General features: G+C 39.1%; 1 protein-coding gene across 6 annotated transcripts in view; it reads left to right on the top strand.

Annotated features, from left to right (window-relative positions):
* The window catches only part of LMNTD1 (lamin tail domain containing 1), a 541,299-nt gene that overhangs the window by 289,797 nt on the left and 233,203 nt on the right, over positions 1 to 18,299 (top strand). For all 6 annotated transcript variants that reach the window (XM_043564837.1, XM_043564834.1, XM_043564835.1 and 3 more), the window contains one exon: positions 9,008 to 9,109. In XM_043564837.1, the coding sequence (XP_043420772.1) occupies positions 9,008 to 9,109 (102 nt within the window). The remainder of the gene's footprint in view (positions 1 to 9,007; positions 9,110 to 18,299) is intronic.

The following is an 18,299-nucleotide window of genomic DNA, read 5'->3' as shown; positions in this document are numbered from 1 at the left end:
CTGTTTCTCTTCTATTCTCTAGTTCAGGAAATGCCATCACCATGATCAGTTGGCCACGCCTGGAATTTGTAAATGATCTTAGACTTTACTCTCCCTGGAAAATGACTCTCCACAACAAGTATTGCTCCCAGTCTGCAGCAAAGGTCTTGACAAATCCCCTCCTGCCAAGTGTGGTTCCTGACCCTTGATTCCACATTGGTTGATGCCATTAAAGTTTTCTTGTAGCATGCTGAATGGAGGTCTGGAATGAGGTGAGACATGAACCTTCTGGGTCATGCTATCTTAGGAGCCAAAGCAAGCCCCTAACTCACTTTCTCTCTTTCAATCTCTCTCTCTCTCTCTCTCTCTCTCTCTCTCTCTCTCTCTCTCTCTCTCTCTTTCATCCAGTTATTATTTGTAAGGCTGAGTAGAAGACAGCTACCAAACTGCACTCAGAATTATTTCTATCTTCTAACTGCTGATAGGGTGTCTCTTGATCAAGATTATTGAGTTCTTCAAAAGATGCTTCAGGATATCACTTTGTACACCTCCAGAATGTCTGAATCCACTTTAGGCTTGGGTGGGGATATCAATCATCTATGTAGACAAATGACATGTAAAGCTTGAGGCTCTAGACAATTCCTGGATGTCTGTTTACCAGGTTGGAGCTATAATTTGAGGAGCTGGTTGAAAACCATTGTTCACCTGTCAAATAAAGCACTTCAAGTGGATGCTCTCATAACATTTTGAAAAGGGCTTTGGTATTTACATAAAGAGGTTGAAAAAGGCTCCCTTCCCATGATCCTTGGAAAAAAGGCTCTTTGCTAAACCAACAAGCTGTTTGAGATGTGGGTTTTTGTGCCCCCCCCCCCCAGCCCACTAGAAAAGAGTACTATGAACACCTAATTTGTGTAATGTGATCTTGAGGCCACAGGCAATAGCTTGTCCCTATGGCCCTGCTGAACAAAGGCTGAGTCACCTGTCGAGTCAGGAAATGTGAGAACATCAATTGTACATATTATCCGGTGATCTCACTTGGAGTCATTGCTGAGTTTCAACCGATTTCCAAAGGATTTTTTTTCAGTAACCATCGTAAGTGTTATCTTACTATCATGAAACAAAAGGCCTGAAAATTTTTGTGGAATTTTTATATGGAAATTAATTTAAGCTTTACAGAAATTTGTGCCTCATTTATGAAAAAGGGTCTGCCCTTTTGTACTAACATACATCATCTCCAATGCCCAGCCATTTCACAGCTATATAGAGCAATATTTGACTGATCATATTTTCTAATTAAATCTGTATTGAAAAACTAAAGATACAACTGACTGAAATTTTTCCTTCTTCTGATAATTCCACTTGAATCGTAATCCTTTCAAACAGAGGTCATCCTTTTTTCCTCTCTGCTCTTTGTGTCAAGCTTAGAAAACAACCTCAACATTTTTCCTACATTCTACTGGTTCCCTTTTTTTTTTTTTGTTTTTTCTTTTTCAACCTGAGTGTAAATGTGATGGGATTGATGATTTAGAAAGACCAGCCTTGGGGCACCTGGGTGGGTCAGTGGTTAAACGTCTGACTCTTCATTTCTGATCTGATCAGGTCATGATCTCACATTTTGTCAGGCTCTATGCTGACAGAACGGAGTCTGCTTGGGATTCTCTCTTTCCCTCTCTCTCACTCTCCCTCTAAATAAATAAATAAACAAACATTAAAAATACAAGATGAGCTTAGTATCTGAGCAGATTGTGTATGGGAGGAGAGACGAGAGGGGAACTAGACTCGGGGCAGAATAAGCTGGGGGTCTGGCTAAGAAGGCCTGGGGTGTTACATCATTAGGACCAGGTGTGGAAGGAACCAGGACAACTTGGCTCTGGCATGGGTGTGCCTTACAGAGACGGATGGGAGTAGAGGGGGAGGAGGGAGCTGCTGAGAGTAAGATGCTATGGGGCATCCAGGGAAAGTGCCCAGAGACCATTGTCCTAGTGGTCTGGTGCTTTGTGAAAGGTCTGAGTTTTTATTCCCTAAAACAGATCAGCTTCCTCATAAGCCCCTAAACATTGGGAAAGCTAAACAAGATGTAAATGTCACCTTCTTTCTTTTTAGTTTAAATTATTCAACCTATTTGGGTCAAAGTTCAGCCTATTTTATATTTTCTTTTATTATTTTGTTTTTATCTAAAGTGCATAGCATCTGATGATATGACACTCTTCATCTCTGCCTCTGTCAGTCACTTTTTATCTCCATGTTTTTGAGGAGCAGAGAGAAGGCCCGTATGGCCAGAGAATGGAAAACAAGGGGAGGGACTATGCCAGTTGAGTCTGGAGATGTTGCAGGGACCAGGTAGATCATAAGGACCCTGGTGGGCTGTGTTGAAAATTTTTGTCCTTATTGTAAGAGCAGTCAGAAACCTTTTAAGGACCTAAAAAGAGTAAAACAACACTTGATGTGGTTTTTTTGTTTGTTTGGTTTGGTTTTTTTGTTTTTTGTTTTGTTTTGTTTTGTTTTTTATAAAAGACAGAGTGTAAAGAATGGAATTTGAGTGGGGCAGGAACAGTTAAGAGGCCAAGGCAATAGCCAGGGCCAGAGCATGATAGTGGTCTCAACAAGCATGGTGACAGTAAAGGTAGGAGTAGGGTTTGGAGAAGAAGTGGGAAGAACTTGGGGATTGTTTAGATGAGGTTCGTGAAAGAGAAAGAGGGATCTCGGATGATTTCAAGGTTGTTGCAATTAGCAATAGCAGTCCTGGTGGTGTCATTGCCCAAGACCAAGAACATAAGAGGGAAGGTCTCACGGGAGTGGGAGTGAAGGCTACCTTAGATTTCCTCGCCCACTGACTCTCGGACACCTGCCTGGCAAATCTAAACGCTGCCACTATATGGACAGGTAACTGTTGCCATGGGAGATAACTCAGTAACCGGCTACACTACGTGTACATATTATCCAACATCAGCTGTGTCTCCAGGCTCTTTGCAGATATTTTTACCAATTTCAAAGTAAATCCTTTTCTACTCATATTGAGTTTTAAAAACATTTTCACTCTTTCCATAGTTCTAGTCCTATCTTTCCTTCTCAGTTTCAACAAACTACTTTGCTGTTAATTTACTTAAAAAATATAGAGACCAAATGATGTGATTTTGCTCAAACTCTCTCACTTCCACTTCAAAAATGTCTCTGGATCTTAAGCCGTTCTCTTTTCTTCTCTCAATGGGAAAAGCATCCCTGTTCCCTCTCCAAGCTCTCTTCTCCACCTGTGTTCCTGATACAATGCCATTCCACTTTTTCTGGAACATTGTTTCATAGACTACCCCAATTTCATGTTAAAGAAAATATTTTTTTTCCAAGTCCATTATTTATATACTCAATGCAGACAATTTGGAACATACAGAAAGGAACTAAGATGAATATAAAAATAATCTACAATCTCATATTACACAGTAAACCACATTTGATTTCTAATATATATATATGTATATGTATATATATATATATATACATATATACATATATATATTTTTTTTTAATTCTCTTTCTACTAGTTCCCTTTCTTTAACCTGGAAACATTCTCAAGTCTTCTCTTGGACCCTAACCCTAACTATTAAAAAACAAAACAAAACAACAAAAAAACAAAAAAAACTCTCTAGGTCTTGCCTCCCTTTCAAAAACTACTATGAAATCTCCATAGCAACCACCTAACCTTCAGTGCTATCGGTGAGCTTTAAGACACCTCTGGAGTGAAAAAGTTGCCTCAGGCTTGAGAGGCTGAGCCAAGACAATGTGCAAGATATAGATAGAACTCATCTAATCATCGAAACCATACCTGTATTTCCTGGATATGCCTCTATTGCTTCACTATCTCAGCTGGTTTCTCTTGTATCTTGGATTTTGCCTCATGTCTGATTGTATATTTCCCCCAACCAACCTGCCATGTCCTCACTCTCTTTGTGACCAAACCTATCCATTTTATGGCTTCATTTATCATTCTATATGTATGACTTCAAGTTGATATCACTAACCAAGACCACTCACTGAAAGCCAGAATAACATTTCCAACTGTCTTCTAGTCATCTCAATATGTGTATCATACCAGGAAACTCAATACATCCCAAACTAACATTATTATATTATCTGCCAAACCTGTTTCTCCTTTTGTGTTTCCTATTTCGGTTAGTGGTATTATTATCTTTTATTCAGCCAAGGTACACAATAGGGAGTCATCTTTGACTCTTTACTTTCCTTAATTCAACATCAAATTCTATTGACTTAATATCATATTAATTATTTACTTTGTCAGGCACATCGCTAAGTGCATTAGGTAGATTTTCCCAATCTTTCATTATATTTTGCTCAATTTTATTTTACATGTAAGAAAACAGAAACTTGGATGCTTATAACTCAATGGTGAAGTCAGAATTTGAACTCAAGCCTATTTATTTCCATAGCTACAGTCTTGATGCCTTTTCAATTTATTCTCCTCTCTTTTTCCATTGCTGTAGCCCCAGCTCAGATCATCATAGTAGAAGCTCTGCTAGCCAATCTCCAATTAGTCAAATCATGTCATTAATAACACTCTTCAATCCTCTTACACACACTTATCACTGGAGACTAGTAAGAAATTGCCTGGAATGTTGAACTTTCCTGGTCCCATCAATTTAGTTGCACATTTACCAAGAAACAGTTGTATTTTGTTCTCAAGCTGGTCAATGCAGTTGTACTTTTTATTATGTTACAATATTTAATTAAATACTATGAAAAGTAATGAGATATGAGTGTGAAAGAGAGCTGTCCTATGAAAATTGAGTTGAAAGCTTTGGAAAAAAATAGATGAGAGCCAGTGACTGAAAAATACTATAATCCAAATAAGGATGGAGAAGGGGAGCCAAAAATGATTAGGGAAAACTTTCGTAAAAATTTCTTTAAGATTCTGTACTCCAACTGCCTTTTGCTGCAATTTAAAGAAACAGAAACATGGGTGTGGTTCATGCAGGAAAAATGATACAAAACTCCATATGACAGACCTGTACTCAAGGGGCCTTGGCTCTGTTATATAATTGCTGGATGAATGTATTCATATCCGTCTTAATCTACAATATATCTGAGGTAAATATCTTTTATTTATTATCCTCTGATTTGTTACGTTTTGCAAATGACTGACCAAATTCAGTCCCTGATTTCACTGAATGAGAGACCTTCCACGCTATCTCCCATTATCTTCCAAACAGTAATGGTATCTCTCTGACCCAGCAGGCTTCAGTCATCATTTCCCCATTCAGTCTGCAAATATGTTTTGGGAGCCTACTAATTACCAGAATTACCTTCTTAAAACACAGATCAAAGCTTCCCTCCTCCTGCCCACAATAACTCAGTGATTTCTCGATAGTCTGCAGAATGAAGCTAAAAGTACTTAGTGAAATATTGAAGACCTGAAATGATCTGTCACCCACCTTTTTAGCTTCCACTTCCTAGCACAGTGCTCTGTATCTTCTAAGTGTCAGTCATCCACATTCTGGCTGTTGCCCAAATACATGACACCATTCAGCATTCATTCAGAAAGAGCCTGAACTATATATTTATATCTGTCATAATTTTACTTGTTATTGAAAATAGTAGTTTATGGTGGGAAATACATTGTTCATAACAATTATGTAATATAGAAAATGCTAAAGGTATCTGAATAAATTTTACTGAATGAATTTTAGGTTGTAAAGTTAAGAGTATTGTATAGTACGTAGCCTGGGGATGGAGGTGTTGTCTTTAATAATCAAAAGTTTAAATTTGTCTATACTCATAATAATTTAGGAAAGATTTACAAGTCTGCATAAATATGATAACTTGACTGCCCTTACCAGTTGTCCAATCAGGAAAAGCACCTGGTTCCTAGGTGACAAATATCAGTGGACTGTTGTGTCATATTGTCCTTGTCTGTTCCTCTCATTCACATTTTTCCCCTGGGAGTTTTATACCTGTCAACAGCCTTAGCTGCCACTACTGCATGGAAGTCCTGAAATGTTCATCTCAGCCAGAGCACTTTGTCAATTCCACTCCTCTTTCTAACTCCTTTTGTGTAATTTCACTTGGGAAAACACCATCTCATCATACCAGAGTTTAAAAAGGAACTTTCCCAGCAAAATCACTTCCCTCTGCCTTCTGTCAGTGAGACCACTGCCTCCAAGGTTTTGGAATTATCCACAGCTCTTGGGGTCTGTTTTAGGCTACAACTAGTTGCCAATTATTTCTTCCCATAAAGACTGAATTTTTAAGGGCTTTGAAAACTGTCAGTACTTTCCCCTTTTCAGTCAAACTTCTTGAAATATTTGTCCATACTCACTGTAGTCACACTGTTATCTTCTGTTCACTTCTCAACCCAGTGTACTATGGCTTCTGTCCCCAGACTTTTATGGAAGCCATTCTTATCAAGGTAATGAATTATTGCCTTGGTGCTAAATTTAATGGACACTGTCTCAGTTGTCAACCTAACTTCTTCTAGACTTTGATATTTAGACCACTCTTTCTACTTGAAATTAATTCTCCCCTCTGCTTCTGTGACATGTCTCTATCTCTCAGTCTGCTTTGTTGTACTATTCTTTCTCAGGTTACTTTCTTCTGCCCTTTTAAACAAATGTGTCTGTTCTGGAGAGTCCTGTCTTCTTGTCTCTTCCCTCTAAACACTCCTCTAAGCAATCTCATTGGTTTCCCTGGCTTTAATTACTACCTCTGCCCATGATCACCAAAATGTGTCTCCAGCTCCGTTATTAACCTGAGCTCTCAAGATGTGCATATTTAACTGCCTCCAGGTGTGCCCTCTTAAATATTGCACAGGCGCATTGACTTTCACCTGCCTGAAGCTGATTTTACAAAAGTGCAAAAATACTCCTCCTACTTGCTGATCTTAGTGAGTGGCACCATTCAGTATCTATTTGCTCAAGCTGTCAGTCTTAAAATATAGCTATCAATCTTAACATCTCCTTTTTTATTCCTTATTCTCTGATCAATATCAAAACTCTGTCAACTCTACCCTTGAAATATTTCTTATATCAGTCCACTTTCTCCATCCCTTCTGCACTATATTGTTCAACACATGATGATATCTCCCATAGATATCTGCAACTTACTTCTAAAGAGGACCCCTGTCTCCAGGCTGCAACACACTCCTCTTTCCAAATGCACAAATTTAATAACATTACTTCCCAACTTTCTTGTCAATGTATCCATGCTACCCTCAGCATTAATTTTAATCTCTTTCACATGGCTTGAAGGCTCTTTGTGATCAACCCCATTTGTCCCTCAAGTCCCATCTTTGATACTTTCTCACACTCTGTGGTGCTTCTTTGAATTCCCAAACTGTACCAATTCTCTACCTGTGGACCTTGGTCATCCCAGGAATCTGCTCCACTCTGATCAGACTCTTCTCTCTGCTGTGCTTCTGTACCATCCCCCTGCAATTTATACATTCCACATACCTTTGAAAATTTACTATATATCAGGCATTGCTCTAGGTGCTAAGACTACAGTAGAGAGCGAAGTGGATATATTGTACTGAACTCATGAGGCTCAGTGTCTACCAGATAGACAGACAAGGAAATTTAGGCCATTGCAGACCTTTGTGGTAACAGGTGGACACTGGGCATCCAAAGACCCAGACGAGGACATCTCACTCAGTCTGGGAACAGAAGGCTTCCTAGAGGCAGTGTTGTTTAGAGTGTTTGACCTGAGACAGAGAAGTCTAAAGGTAAGTAGCAAGGGAGTTTAAGATCTCAAAGTGTAAAGCTTTTATCTTTTCTTCTTCTTCTTTTGCCTTCACATTCTTCCTAGCTCTCGTCCTCCACATCTAACTACTTCCATTCTTTAAATAAACCCTTTGGTTGGTTCTTACGGTGCCCCTGGAAGTTAACTATTATTTTCCATCGCTGGTGGCATCCATTTTCACAGAAGCACTTCCAGGCCTTCAGCAAACCCACCAGCTTCCTTTCTTCAAGTCTCTCCTCAAGCTGAAAATGAGGAAACCTCATTCCATATAGCAGCCATGTCATCATCCATCTTTGGACATAGCTTCAGCTAACTTGTAGCTAACTAGGGTCAGGTCTAGATATTCCTTTTTTATCCTTCTGCTTTACACATTTTCCACTGTCCATTTTCCTGTTCATATTTTTCAATAGTCCACAATGTCACATTGTCTATGAGAAAGACAATGCATGATCTTCCCTCATTTTCCAATATAGCACAGATAAAGTTTAAGAAGCTTTTTCTCATTGGGGCGCCTGGGTGGCGTAGTCGGTTGAGCGTCCGACTTCAGCCAGGTCACGATCTCGCGGTCCGTGAGTTCGAGCCCCGCGTCAGGCTCTGGGCTGATGGCTCAGAGCCTGGAGCCTGTTTCCGTTTCTGTGTCTCCCTCTCTCTCTGCCCCTCGCCCCTCGTTCATGCTCTGTCTCTCTCTGTCCCAAAAATAAATAAACGTTGAAAAAAAAATTTAAAAAAAAAGAAGCTTTTTCTCATAGACTTGAGATTCCTGTCAGATCTTCAGCTCACCAGAATAGGGTGGTGATAAGGTTTCTCTTGAGCTTTGTTCTAGGCCATAGCAAGACCTTTTATATACAGCAAAAATGAACAATCAGCTAACCCAAACCCACAGATCTCTCAACTTCTTACTTTTAAAGGGGTATATCATGTTAAAAATTTTTAGTTCCCTTAGGGCTTATTGTTTTACATAGTTTTCCCATTCAAGAAGTGCCCCTCATTTTAAAAGATTTTAATAAGATGAGAAATATCTTAGCATAAATTTACAGGCATCGCCACCTGCCATCCTCCCCTGGGGTAAAGAGGAGGGTGGCTTTACCCATGATTGGTCAGTGGCTACAGGTGACTCTGCTTTGCATCAGCAATGTCATTATTTTCTTCAGTCACTACAGCCTGAAGATTTGGCAACAGTGTTGGGGTGGTGCTTATATATAAAAGGACGCTAATTACTTCATTTCATTCTTTGTTGGAACATTTTCCTACCCACTTGCAAATAATCTTCCCTTTCCTTTAACAGCTCCTCTCTGAAAAGCCCGACAATAGAATATTCATCAGAAGAACAGCAGTTGGAGCCCAGAGGGAGACAATGGAAGGCTGGGACCAGGGACCCAAGTTAGAGGTCAGTGTTCACCAGCTCCTAGTAATTAGCCTCCCAGTCTCCCCAAAGGCCTTCTTAACAGAGGCCAATAGAAACGTGCATTGAATCCTTATATGTTTAAGATAGATAGATAGATAGATAGATAGATAGATAGATAATGTAATTGTTTTACACATAAAAGTAGTCATATTTCTATTAACAATGGCTCATTCAGGGCTTTCAAAAGTCATTGTTGGCCATTCTTTTGGGGACTTTATAAGCAATCATTTTTCTTTGTCTGAAGCAAAAGAAAAGTCAGAACACAAGGGTGCCTTTTCAGTTTTTGTTGTGGGGAAAAAAAAAAGACACCACCTGAGTGCTTTAATAACAGGGGCACCTTTGTGATGACACTGGGAACAGTACACTCTGTGCCTCTATGAACTATAAAATCTATAGCACTTTAATCAGTTGTGATGCCCTTTCACAAAGAAATTAACCAGTCAATAAAGACAAATCGTGGAAAGGGCAGTTTATAAACCAAGATGCAGACACTTTTATATATCATCTGATATATTATCATCTTGATAATACAAAATGGCTGGAGATTTCAACAGGCTCATCCATTCTGAAAGAGATTCTATGCTTATTGTTCTTTAACGTTTCCAGTATATATTTAGATATTTAAGAGCAGAGCTACAATCTTTGGGATCTGATCAAAGGGGAAAGTCGGGGTGAATAGTTCCAAAATCCAGCTAGTGCCTTGGCCAGCAAGCCCTACACATAGGCTTCCTCTAATTCATATGTATGGGCTAGTGGAAGTTCTGTTTAAGAGGCTGGAATATAGTAAATTGACAAATAATCTAAATATCCAATAATAAGGTACTGGTTGAAAAATATACATAGAATTATTAAATGAAATCATTAAAGCAGTGGTGTGTATATATATGAAAAAGCAGGCTATAAAATAGTATATGTCACCCCATTTTTGTGAAAGAAATAAATGTAAATATACAGAAATGCAAACATATATTATCTATCTAATTATCTAAATATTCAGGGAAAAAATTGGAAGATTATGCACCAAAATGTTGACTGCAATTATCTTCAACTCATAAATTTTTGTGTTTTTTTTGGAGTGACTTAGCTTTTATTCCTTTTTCTGATGAAAGTGTACTGACTTCATGGTGTGTGTGTGTGTGTGTGTGTGTGTGTGTGTGTGTGTATGTGTGGGGGGGGCGTGCAAGAGAGACAGACAGAGACAGAGAGACAGAGATCAAGAAAGAGGTGGTTATTTTTTTGTGTAATAAGAAAAAAATTAAAACCTTAACTTGTGGATTGAGGCTTAAACAGTAACAACTCGTAATAGTTACTTTAAAAGTGACAAATATTGGAGCACCTGGGTGGCTCAGTTGGTTGGGCGTCCAACTTTTGCTCAGGTCATTATCTCACTGTTGTGGGTTTGAGCCCCGCGTTGGGCTCCGTTCATGGGTTCAAGCCCCGCTGTCAGCACAGAGCCCAGAACTTTCTTCAGATTTTGTGTCTCCCTTTCTCTCTGCCCTTCATTCATGCTCTGTCTCTCAAAAACAAACATTTTTTAAGAAGTGACAAATATTTGTGAAATAGAAACCTGAAATAGTGTTTACAACCATCAGGGCAGTTAAAAGGAAGGTCTAAATAGTCCGAGGACAAAAGTATTATTAGCTGTTTGATTTGCCCAGTTTTTCAACTGCAATGACAGTGGCTTTATGACAACATTTTCACAAACCAGAAATAGATGTTACAGTGAATCATCACTTAGAAATGTAATTATAAAGTAATCCCACCTCTGATATTGATTGTATTTAATAATCCCATTCAGAAGAGTAATACCATAGTCCCTTTAGTATAAATGATTTATTACTACAATGTTCAAAGAGATATAGCACATAAAGGAATTATGCCTTTGGGATTCTGCATTAGTTTTATTAGGAAAATGAGGAAAAGGGAGTGTGTTAAGATGTGACTTCCATTCCCTGACTTTTCCCTTTGGAACAATTATATTCTGTGAGTCCTTGAGACAAGAGTATGAAGCTAATATTTACCAACATATATTAGAATATCTCTCAGGCATTATACTGGTACATTTAACATTTACACTAGTTCTTTAAGGCATGTATTTACCATTTAAGAGACTGAGGCTCAGAGAAATTAGGAAATGCCCTAATTTCACACAGCCAGTAAGGTAATGGCACCAAAATTCCTACTCAAGTCTTCCTGACCGCTAAGACTTTGCTCTTTCCTGTCAAGCCAGAGTTATAATGTTCCATGGTGGTGGACTGTATTATTTTCCAAAATTACTCAATCTCTCCATTTCTATAAGATGATACATCCTGCCCCATTGCCTTTAGGCATGGCTGTGTGACCTGGTTTGGCCACCAGAGTGTGACCAGATGTGAGCCGCTTACTTGCTCTTTTCCCTCTGTCCTGTGAATGTCCCAAATAGGGGAAGCTCCTTCAATATGGGTCAAACTGTGAAGACATGTGGAGGAAAGCTGGGCAGAATCTCAACAGCTGCCAACACAAAGCTGCCAAACCGTGAGCAAATGTGTGTTACTTTTCTATTGCTGCATTATAAACTACCACAAACTTAGCAGCTTCAAGCCACAAATATATTTATCTCACAGTTTCTGTAGGTCAGATAAATATGGAAGTGGCCCTGTTGGGTACCCTGCTCAGGGTCTCACTGGGCTGATATCATCAGAGTGTCAGCTGCCATTCTCATTTGGCATTTGGAGTTCTCTTCTGAGCTTAATGGTCATTGGCAGAATGTATTTTCTTGTGGCTGTGGACTGAAGACCTATTTACTTGTTGGCTGTTGGCTAGGGGTTGCTCTCAGTTCCTAGCAGCTGTTCTCAGGTCTTTTGAGTGTGGCTCTTCCATATTCAAGCCAGAAGTGGCACATTGAATCTCCCTCCCCTGGCAGATCTCTGAGCAGCAACTGGAGAGAACTTTCTACTTTTAAAGGGTGCATGTGATTAGGTTAAGTTTACCCAGATAATCTTATCTTAAAGTCAACTGATTAATCAACTTAATTACATTTGCAAAATCACTTTACTGTGTAACATGACATAATCGCAGGAGTAATACCAAGGGATAGAAACCTTGGGGGCCTTCTTAGAATTCTGCCTACTATAAAGAGATAATTGTATTGTAAGCCACAGAGATTTGGGGAGATTGATTTTTTTTTACTGCAGCAAACTGACTAATGCAACTAGTTACCTCAACTTGCGTGTCTGTGCATATAGAAAAGGGTAAAAATCATAAGGGGCAAGAAGCTGAACAAATTTGCACAAAAGGAACACACCTGTACAACCACCAACCAGATTAAACAAAAACAAATAGACAAAAATAAGAAAATTATTAACAACACAGAAGCCCCTTTTCCAGTCATTTCCCAGACCCTAAATAACCACAATCCTATTTTCTAACACCATAGATTATTTCAGCCTGCTTTTGAGATCTTATGAATGGAATCTGACTTCTTCCTCTTAATACTAGATCTAGGAGTTTCATTCGTTTGTGTTCAATTTCAGTTCTCTTCCTGTATAATATCCTATTACATAGATATTCCACAATTTGTTTTTCCATTCTGCTGTTGTTAATACACAGTTGGTTAGTCTCCAGTTTTTAGCTATTACAAATAATGCTCCTTAAACTGATTTTGCAAAACTTCTATTCCTACCTCTCTCATTCTCTGTTCCTTTCCCCTCCCCTCCTCTCCCCTTCTCTCCCTTCCTCTCTTTCCTTGATTCTTTCCTCTCTTCTCTCTCTCTCTCTCTCTCTCTCTCTCTCTCTCTCTCTCTCTCTCAATCTCTCTCTTTCAGATGCCTTCATATCTTAGATATAACCTTCCCTCTCTCTAAAAAGGAGGGGATCTAGTTTGGTTGTTATCATTTTTCAAAATTAATCTTTAAGAAACCCTCTCTGAGAAATGATTAGAAAACCACAATGAATGGATTTAGACCAGGTGAGTAGGGGACTAAAATAGGGACAAAAAACAAGATATTATTCCCTACCCTTGGTTTATCTCAGGGCAGAAATTATTTAGGTGAGACCAAGATAATTTCAGCCGTGACACTGAGCAGATCCATGCAGTATAGTGGGAAACAGCATAGGCCTGAGGCACCATTTAAGGATCTGAATCTGGTTCCTTTTTCTAGCTGAAAACTTTGGCAATTCACTACCTCTGAGTTTCATTTCATTCACCTGTCATGAGGGCAATGAGACTCTTCCATTGAGATGTTTCAGTTCCTTCCCATACTTCTCCCACTTATGCAAAAAACAACAGCACATTTTGCCCCAACCCAACTCCACCATCTGTTCTCTGCTTTTGCCCTGCTTTTGCCCCCAACAAAACTGACCTCTATTGACTGCATCTATCATCTGGCTCTGTTATTATTTTGCTTCCATTTGGGTTCAGCCAATGGGAGTCACTGGCAAGAGATTAGAGGGAAGGAGGAGAAAGAAATTGGATTATTCCCTTATGCACACGCTGCTCCCTTCTTGTCTTACTGCTGTTCTAGGGGGGCTGCTTTCCTCTCAGACAACAGCTTTAACTACCACCTGGCTCCAGTGACACCCCTGTTCCTCTTGTATTTTAAACCTAAAGCATGATTTCCCATTCATTGGTGGCCCACCATCTTTGGTTTCTTAACCCAGTCCATGTCTTTGTAAGTAGTTCCTTTATTATACTCTTTTTAGGCTTGAATCCTTTGAGGGGGTCAACCATTTTTGAGATGTCCCTGATAATAGAGAAGGGAGCCCAATCAGATTGTTGAATGTATGGGAGAAGAAGAAACAGTGTTAAAAGTTGGAGGCCAAAGAAAATAAGAGATTTAACGAACTGGGGAGAGGAGATGGAGCAATGGAGTCATAGTGTCATATGAGCAGTTTCCATGGTCCCTGCTAAGTACTTTACATGTGTGGCATTTAAATTTCATGAGTTAATATGATGACTACCTAATTTTAGAGGTAAGGAAACTATGACTTAGAGTGGTTAAGTAATTTCTTGAGATCACTCTTTAGTAAGTGGCAGAACTAAGATTTGAATCCAGGACTTTTCCTCCCAAACCTGTGGTATTAACCAGAAGGGCAGAAATTTATTCTCTATTGCAGAAACAAGGGCTGTAGTTGAGTGCTAGCTTTACACACTTTCAAGACTTAGTATGTGGCATGGTTGGCTATCTTGAAGAGAGAGGTATGGGACAGATACTTTGGAGATAATAAGCAAAGTTATCTGAGTGTTGATGAGTTCAGAATTAAAACGTCGTAATGGGAGCAGTGGCATTTCTTTTCTGTGTCACTTCCTCCTCTCACAGCTTTGGCAACTCCCCACTGACCCCCAGATAAAAGCCAGTGTCAGTTGCCTGTTGCATAGGGTTCTCCACAATCATGATGCTTCTCCCTTTCTGGAATTATCCACCAGTCATGCACTCAACCTGCTCCAACCAAACTGACTTATTCTTCTTGGTTCACTTGTTTCTTCATGAACTTGCCTTCGCTCCTTTTTCTCCTTTGAAATCCTCTTGAGGCTTTGGGCTCACTTAAAAGCTACTTCCTCCAGACAAATTATGTTATCACACACAACCAACCACAGGTCACCACCCCTCCCTCTTCTGAACATTAGCAGTTTTGTTTACACTCCTTTCTCTGCATAAACCATATGCTACTTGGAATTTTAGTTGTCCATGTTCATCCCCTTTTCTCTCCTATTTGACATTAGGAGCTAAAAGGATGGGGAATGCTAAGATGAGTAAAACAGAAGCCCTGCCCCTAAAGAGGTAAGAACACAAAGAACTCTAAATACCAGTTCCTTTGTGTATTTTGGCATTTTATTTTAGGCAAATGATGTACTTTGGGCATGTAAAAGAGTAAATGTTCACGTGTGATTGAGGAGAAGGCTTCTTGGAGAAAATGACATTCAGGATGTACCTGAAGTCTGTTTTGGCTGTCAGCTGTCAGAGTTTGGGGAAGGCATTTTATAAAGAGAAAGCAGCATGAGGTGGCTTTAAGAATATTGTTTCCAGGGGCGCCAGGGTGGCTCAATTGGATGGGCATCCAACTCTTGATCTCTGCTCAGGTCATGATCTCATGGCTCGTGGGATCGAGCCCCATGATGGGCTCTGTGCTGGCAGTGCTGAGCTTGCTTGCGATTCTCTCTCTGCCTCTCCCTGGCTTGTGCATGCATGCTCTCTCTCTCAAAATAAATAAATAAAAACTTAAAAATAAAGAATAGTGTTTCTATTGTGCATCCCAGTATCTCTGGTGATTAATGAAACTAATAATAGCAGCTATTGGTTACTAAGTGCTTGAGACGTGCCAGACATTGTGTCAAATGCTGTTTGTATATTATCTTATTTAATTAAGACCTTCCCATTATACAGATGAGAAAACCCAGGCTTCAACAGATTTGATAACTTCTCCAAAGTATCCCAGTTAGTCAGTGGCAGAGCTGACGTTATATATATATATATGTGTGTGTGTGTGTGTGTGTGTGTGTGTATATGTGTGTATATATACACACATATACACTATATGTGTAGAAAGTCTAGATGAGGAAATATGGGGCCACATTGCCTTTTTACTTACAACTTGATATAATGCATAATTCTTTATGCATTTTCCACTAACACTCCAGAGAAAATTCAAACCCTCAAAGAGCCATATGGAGCCAACAGAATTCTCACATAATATTTATAAACTGATAAATTTTAAGGAATCTAGTTATTTACAATGCATCTCTGAGAGCTCTTTTTAAAACTGGCATTTCAAAATAAAATTCCATTTATCTTCTATTGAGGCATGAAAATTGTGGCTCTTTAATCTGAGGTATAAAACAAATTATAAAATCTCTTTGAGTGATGATATAGTTCTTCTCTTGAAATATTTTCTAAGAATAAAATATCGTCCCATAGTAATTATGTTAGTCACCATTCAAACTGAGGTCTCTATTTAAATTCAAAACTATATTTAGTGAGTTAAAAAAAATGGCCTTGATATTTTTATCAGGATAAAAAATGTGACAGTGTCTCTCAATCTACAATGAAATTAAATTCCGAGATATGAAACTGCCATACGTTATAACATATAGGCAAAATTTGCCAGAAACAATGAGCTTCCATTTTCCAGATGCTCAGATGCTCAAGTAATGACATCAACACTGTGGAGTTTCCTGGGTACAAGTTATAGACTAGTACAAAGTGAAAAGGAAATGTCAGTATATTTTTATTTTTTTCTTAAATGATACAATATTTTTTTCCTAGTTGTTATAAAATCTTTCTGTGCCCTTTGTGGGAACAGTAATGAATTTTCATATTAACAGAATATGACTTGGTGCATGAAGATGTTGACAATTATATGGCTTTCAGTCTTGAACTCCAGGATGAATTAAAGAGGCAGTCACCATATTGCACTATGTTAGCATATACAAAAGAGCATTGAGATAAGGTCAGCTTGAAGACAGATTGCTACCAAAATCTTTAAAAAAGTGTGTGTGTGTGTGTGTGTGTGTGTGTGTGTGTGAGAGAGAGAGAGAGAGAGAGAGAGAGAGAGAGAGAGAGAGAGAGAACCTTCAAGGATAGTGATTTGCCTATCAGGCAAAAAGATGACAGGTGTTCTTCAGTTATAGTACTACCTAACACAGTACTCCTTCTCAGGCCTCTCAGGGATGCCTTGTATTGTTACAGAGAGACAGTCTCGAGAACTACAGGAAAATGTTAGCTTTAATAGAGGCCACAGTGCTAAAGATTTTAGGTAAAAACTCACATCTGAAAGACAAAGTTTGGAATTGCCTGGGCTTTGGCTCAGTTCAGAACTAACAGTAGCCAGAAACAAAATGGCAATGGAAAATGAAGCCTTCACAATTTTACTGAATTGCTATTTTATGCATGCATCAGCATATGGACTTTAGTGGGCACTGGGATGGCTCAGTTGGCTAAGTGTCTGGCTCTTGATTTCAGCTCAGGTCATGATCTCACAGTTCCTGATATCGAACCCTGTGTCGGGCTCTATGCTGAGCATGGAGCTTGCTTGGGATTTTCTCTCTTTGCTCCTCCCCTGCTCATTCTCTCTCTCTCTCTCTCTCTCTCTCTCTCTCTCTCTCTCTCTCTCTCTCAAAAATAAATAAACATTAAACAAAACTAAACAAACCATATGACTTTAGACAATTAACAAACATTTTCAGGTCACATATTCTTGTAAGAAATGTAGAGGGCTAAAAATTTCTCCCATAATGACTTCAATAGCTTGGTTACATTTGACCATAATTAGACCATAAAGTGGGTAAGTCTGATTTGTTTAAACTACTGTTCATTCCCTAGAAAATACCACCAACATCATAAACATCAGTAGCCTGGTAAATACAGCTTATCCTACTGAAAAATACATAGAGTGAACAACCATCCTGGTTTGTCTGGGATTGAGGAATTGCCCTAGGAGAAGGGAATTTTAGTGCCACTGAAACTGGCACTAACCTGGAGTAGTCTCAAGCAAAACTGGGAGTTGGCCACCCTACGATAATATCAAATGTATAGGGCACCTGGGTGGCTCAGTTGGTTAAACATCCGACTCTTGATTTTGGCTCAGGTCATGATCTCACTTCATAGGATTGAGTTCCATGTAGGGCTCTGCTTCAGGTGGAGCCTGCTTGGAATTCTCTCTCTCCCTCTTTCTCTGCCCCTTCCCTACTCATGCTGTCTCTGCCTCTCTCAAAATAAATAAATAAGCTTAAAAAAGCTTTTAAAAAGATCAGATGTTCCACTTTCTGTTTCATATGCTAAATTCAATGAAATTCGTGCTAAGAATAAACTGTTTGTTTGTTTATTTAAACTTTAGTTAACATACAGTACACTATTGGTTTCAGGAGTAGAATTCAGTGATTCTTTACTTACATACAACATCCAGTGCTCATCACAAGTGCCCTCCTTAATACTCATCACCCATCTAACCCATTCCCCCTCCCACCTCCTTCCGTCAGCCCACAGTTTGTTCTCTATCATTAAGAGTTTCTTGTGGTTTGTTTCCCTCTCTTCTTTCCCCCCGCTTCCCATGTGTTCATCTGTTTTGTTTCTTAAATTCCACATGAGTGAAATCATATGGTATTTGTCTTTCTCTGATTGACTTACTTCACGTAGCATAATACATTCTAGCTCCAGCCACATCATGGCAAATGGCAAGATTTTATTCTTTTTGATGG

Source organism: Prionailurus bengalensis, chromosome B4 (assembly GCF_016509475.1).
Source record: "Prionailurus bengalensis isolate Pbe53 chromosome B4, Fcat_Pben_1.1_paternal_pri, whole genome shotgun sequence".
NCBI classification, from domain to species: domain Eukaryota; kingdom Metazoa; phylum Chordata; class Mammalia; order Carnivora; family Felidae; genus Prionailurus; species Prionailurus bengalensis.
The sequence above is the reverse complement of the archived record's forward strand: the minus strand, read 5'-3'. Positions and strand labels throughout refer to the sequence as shown.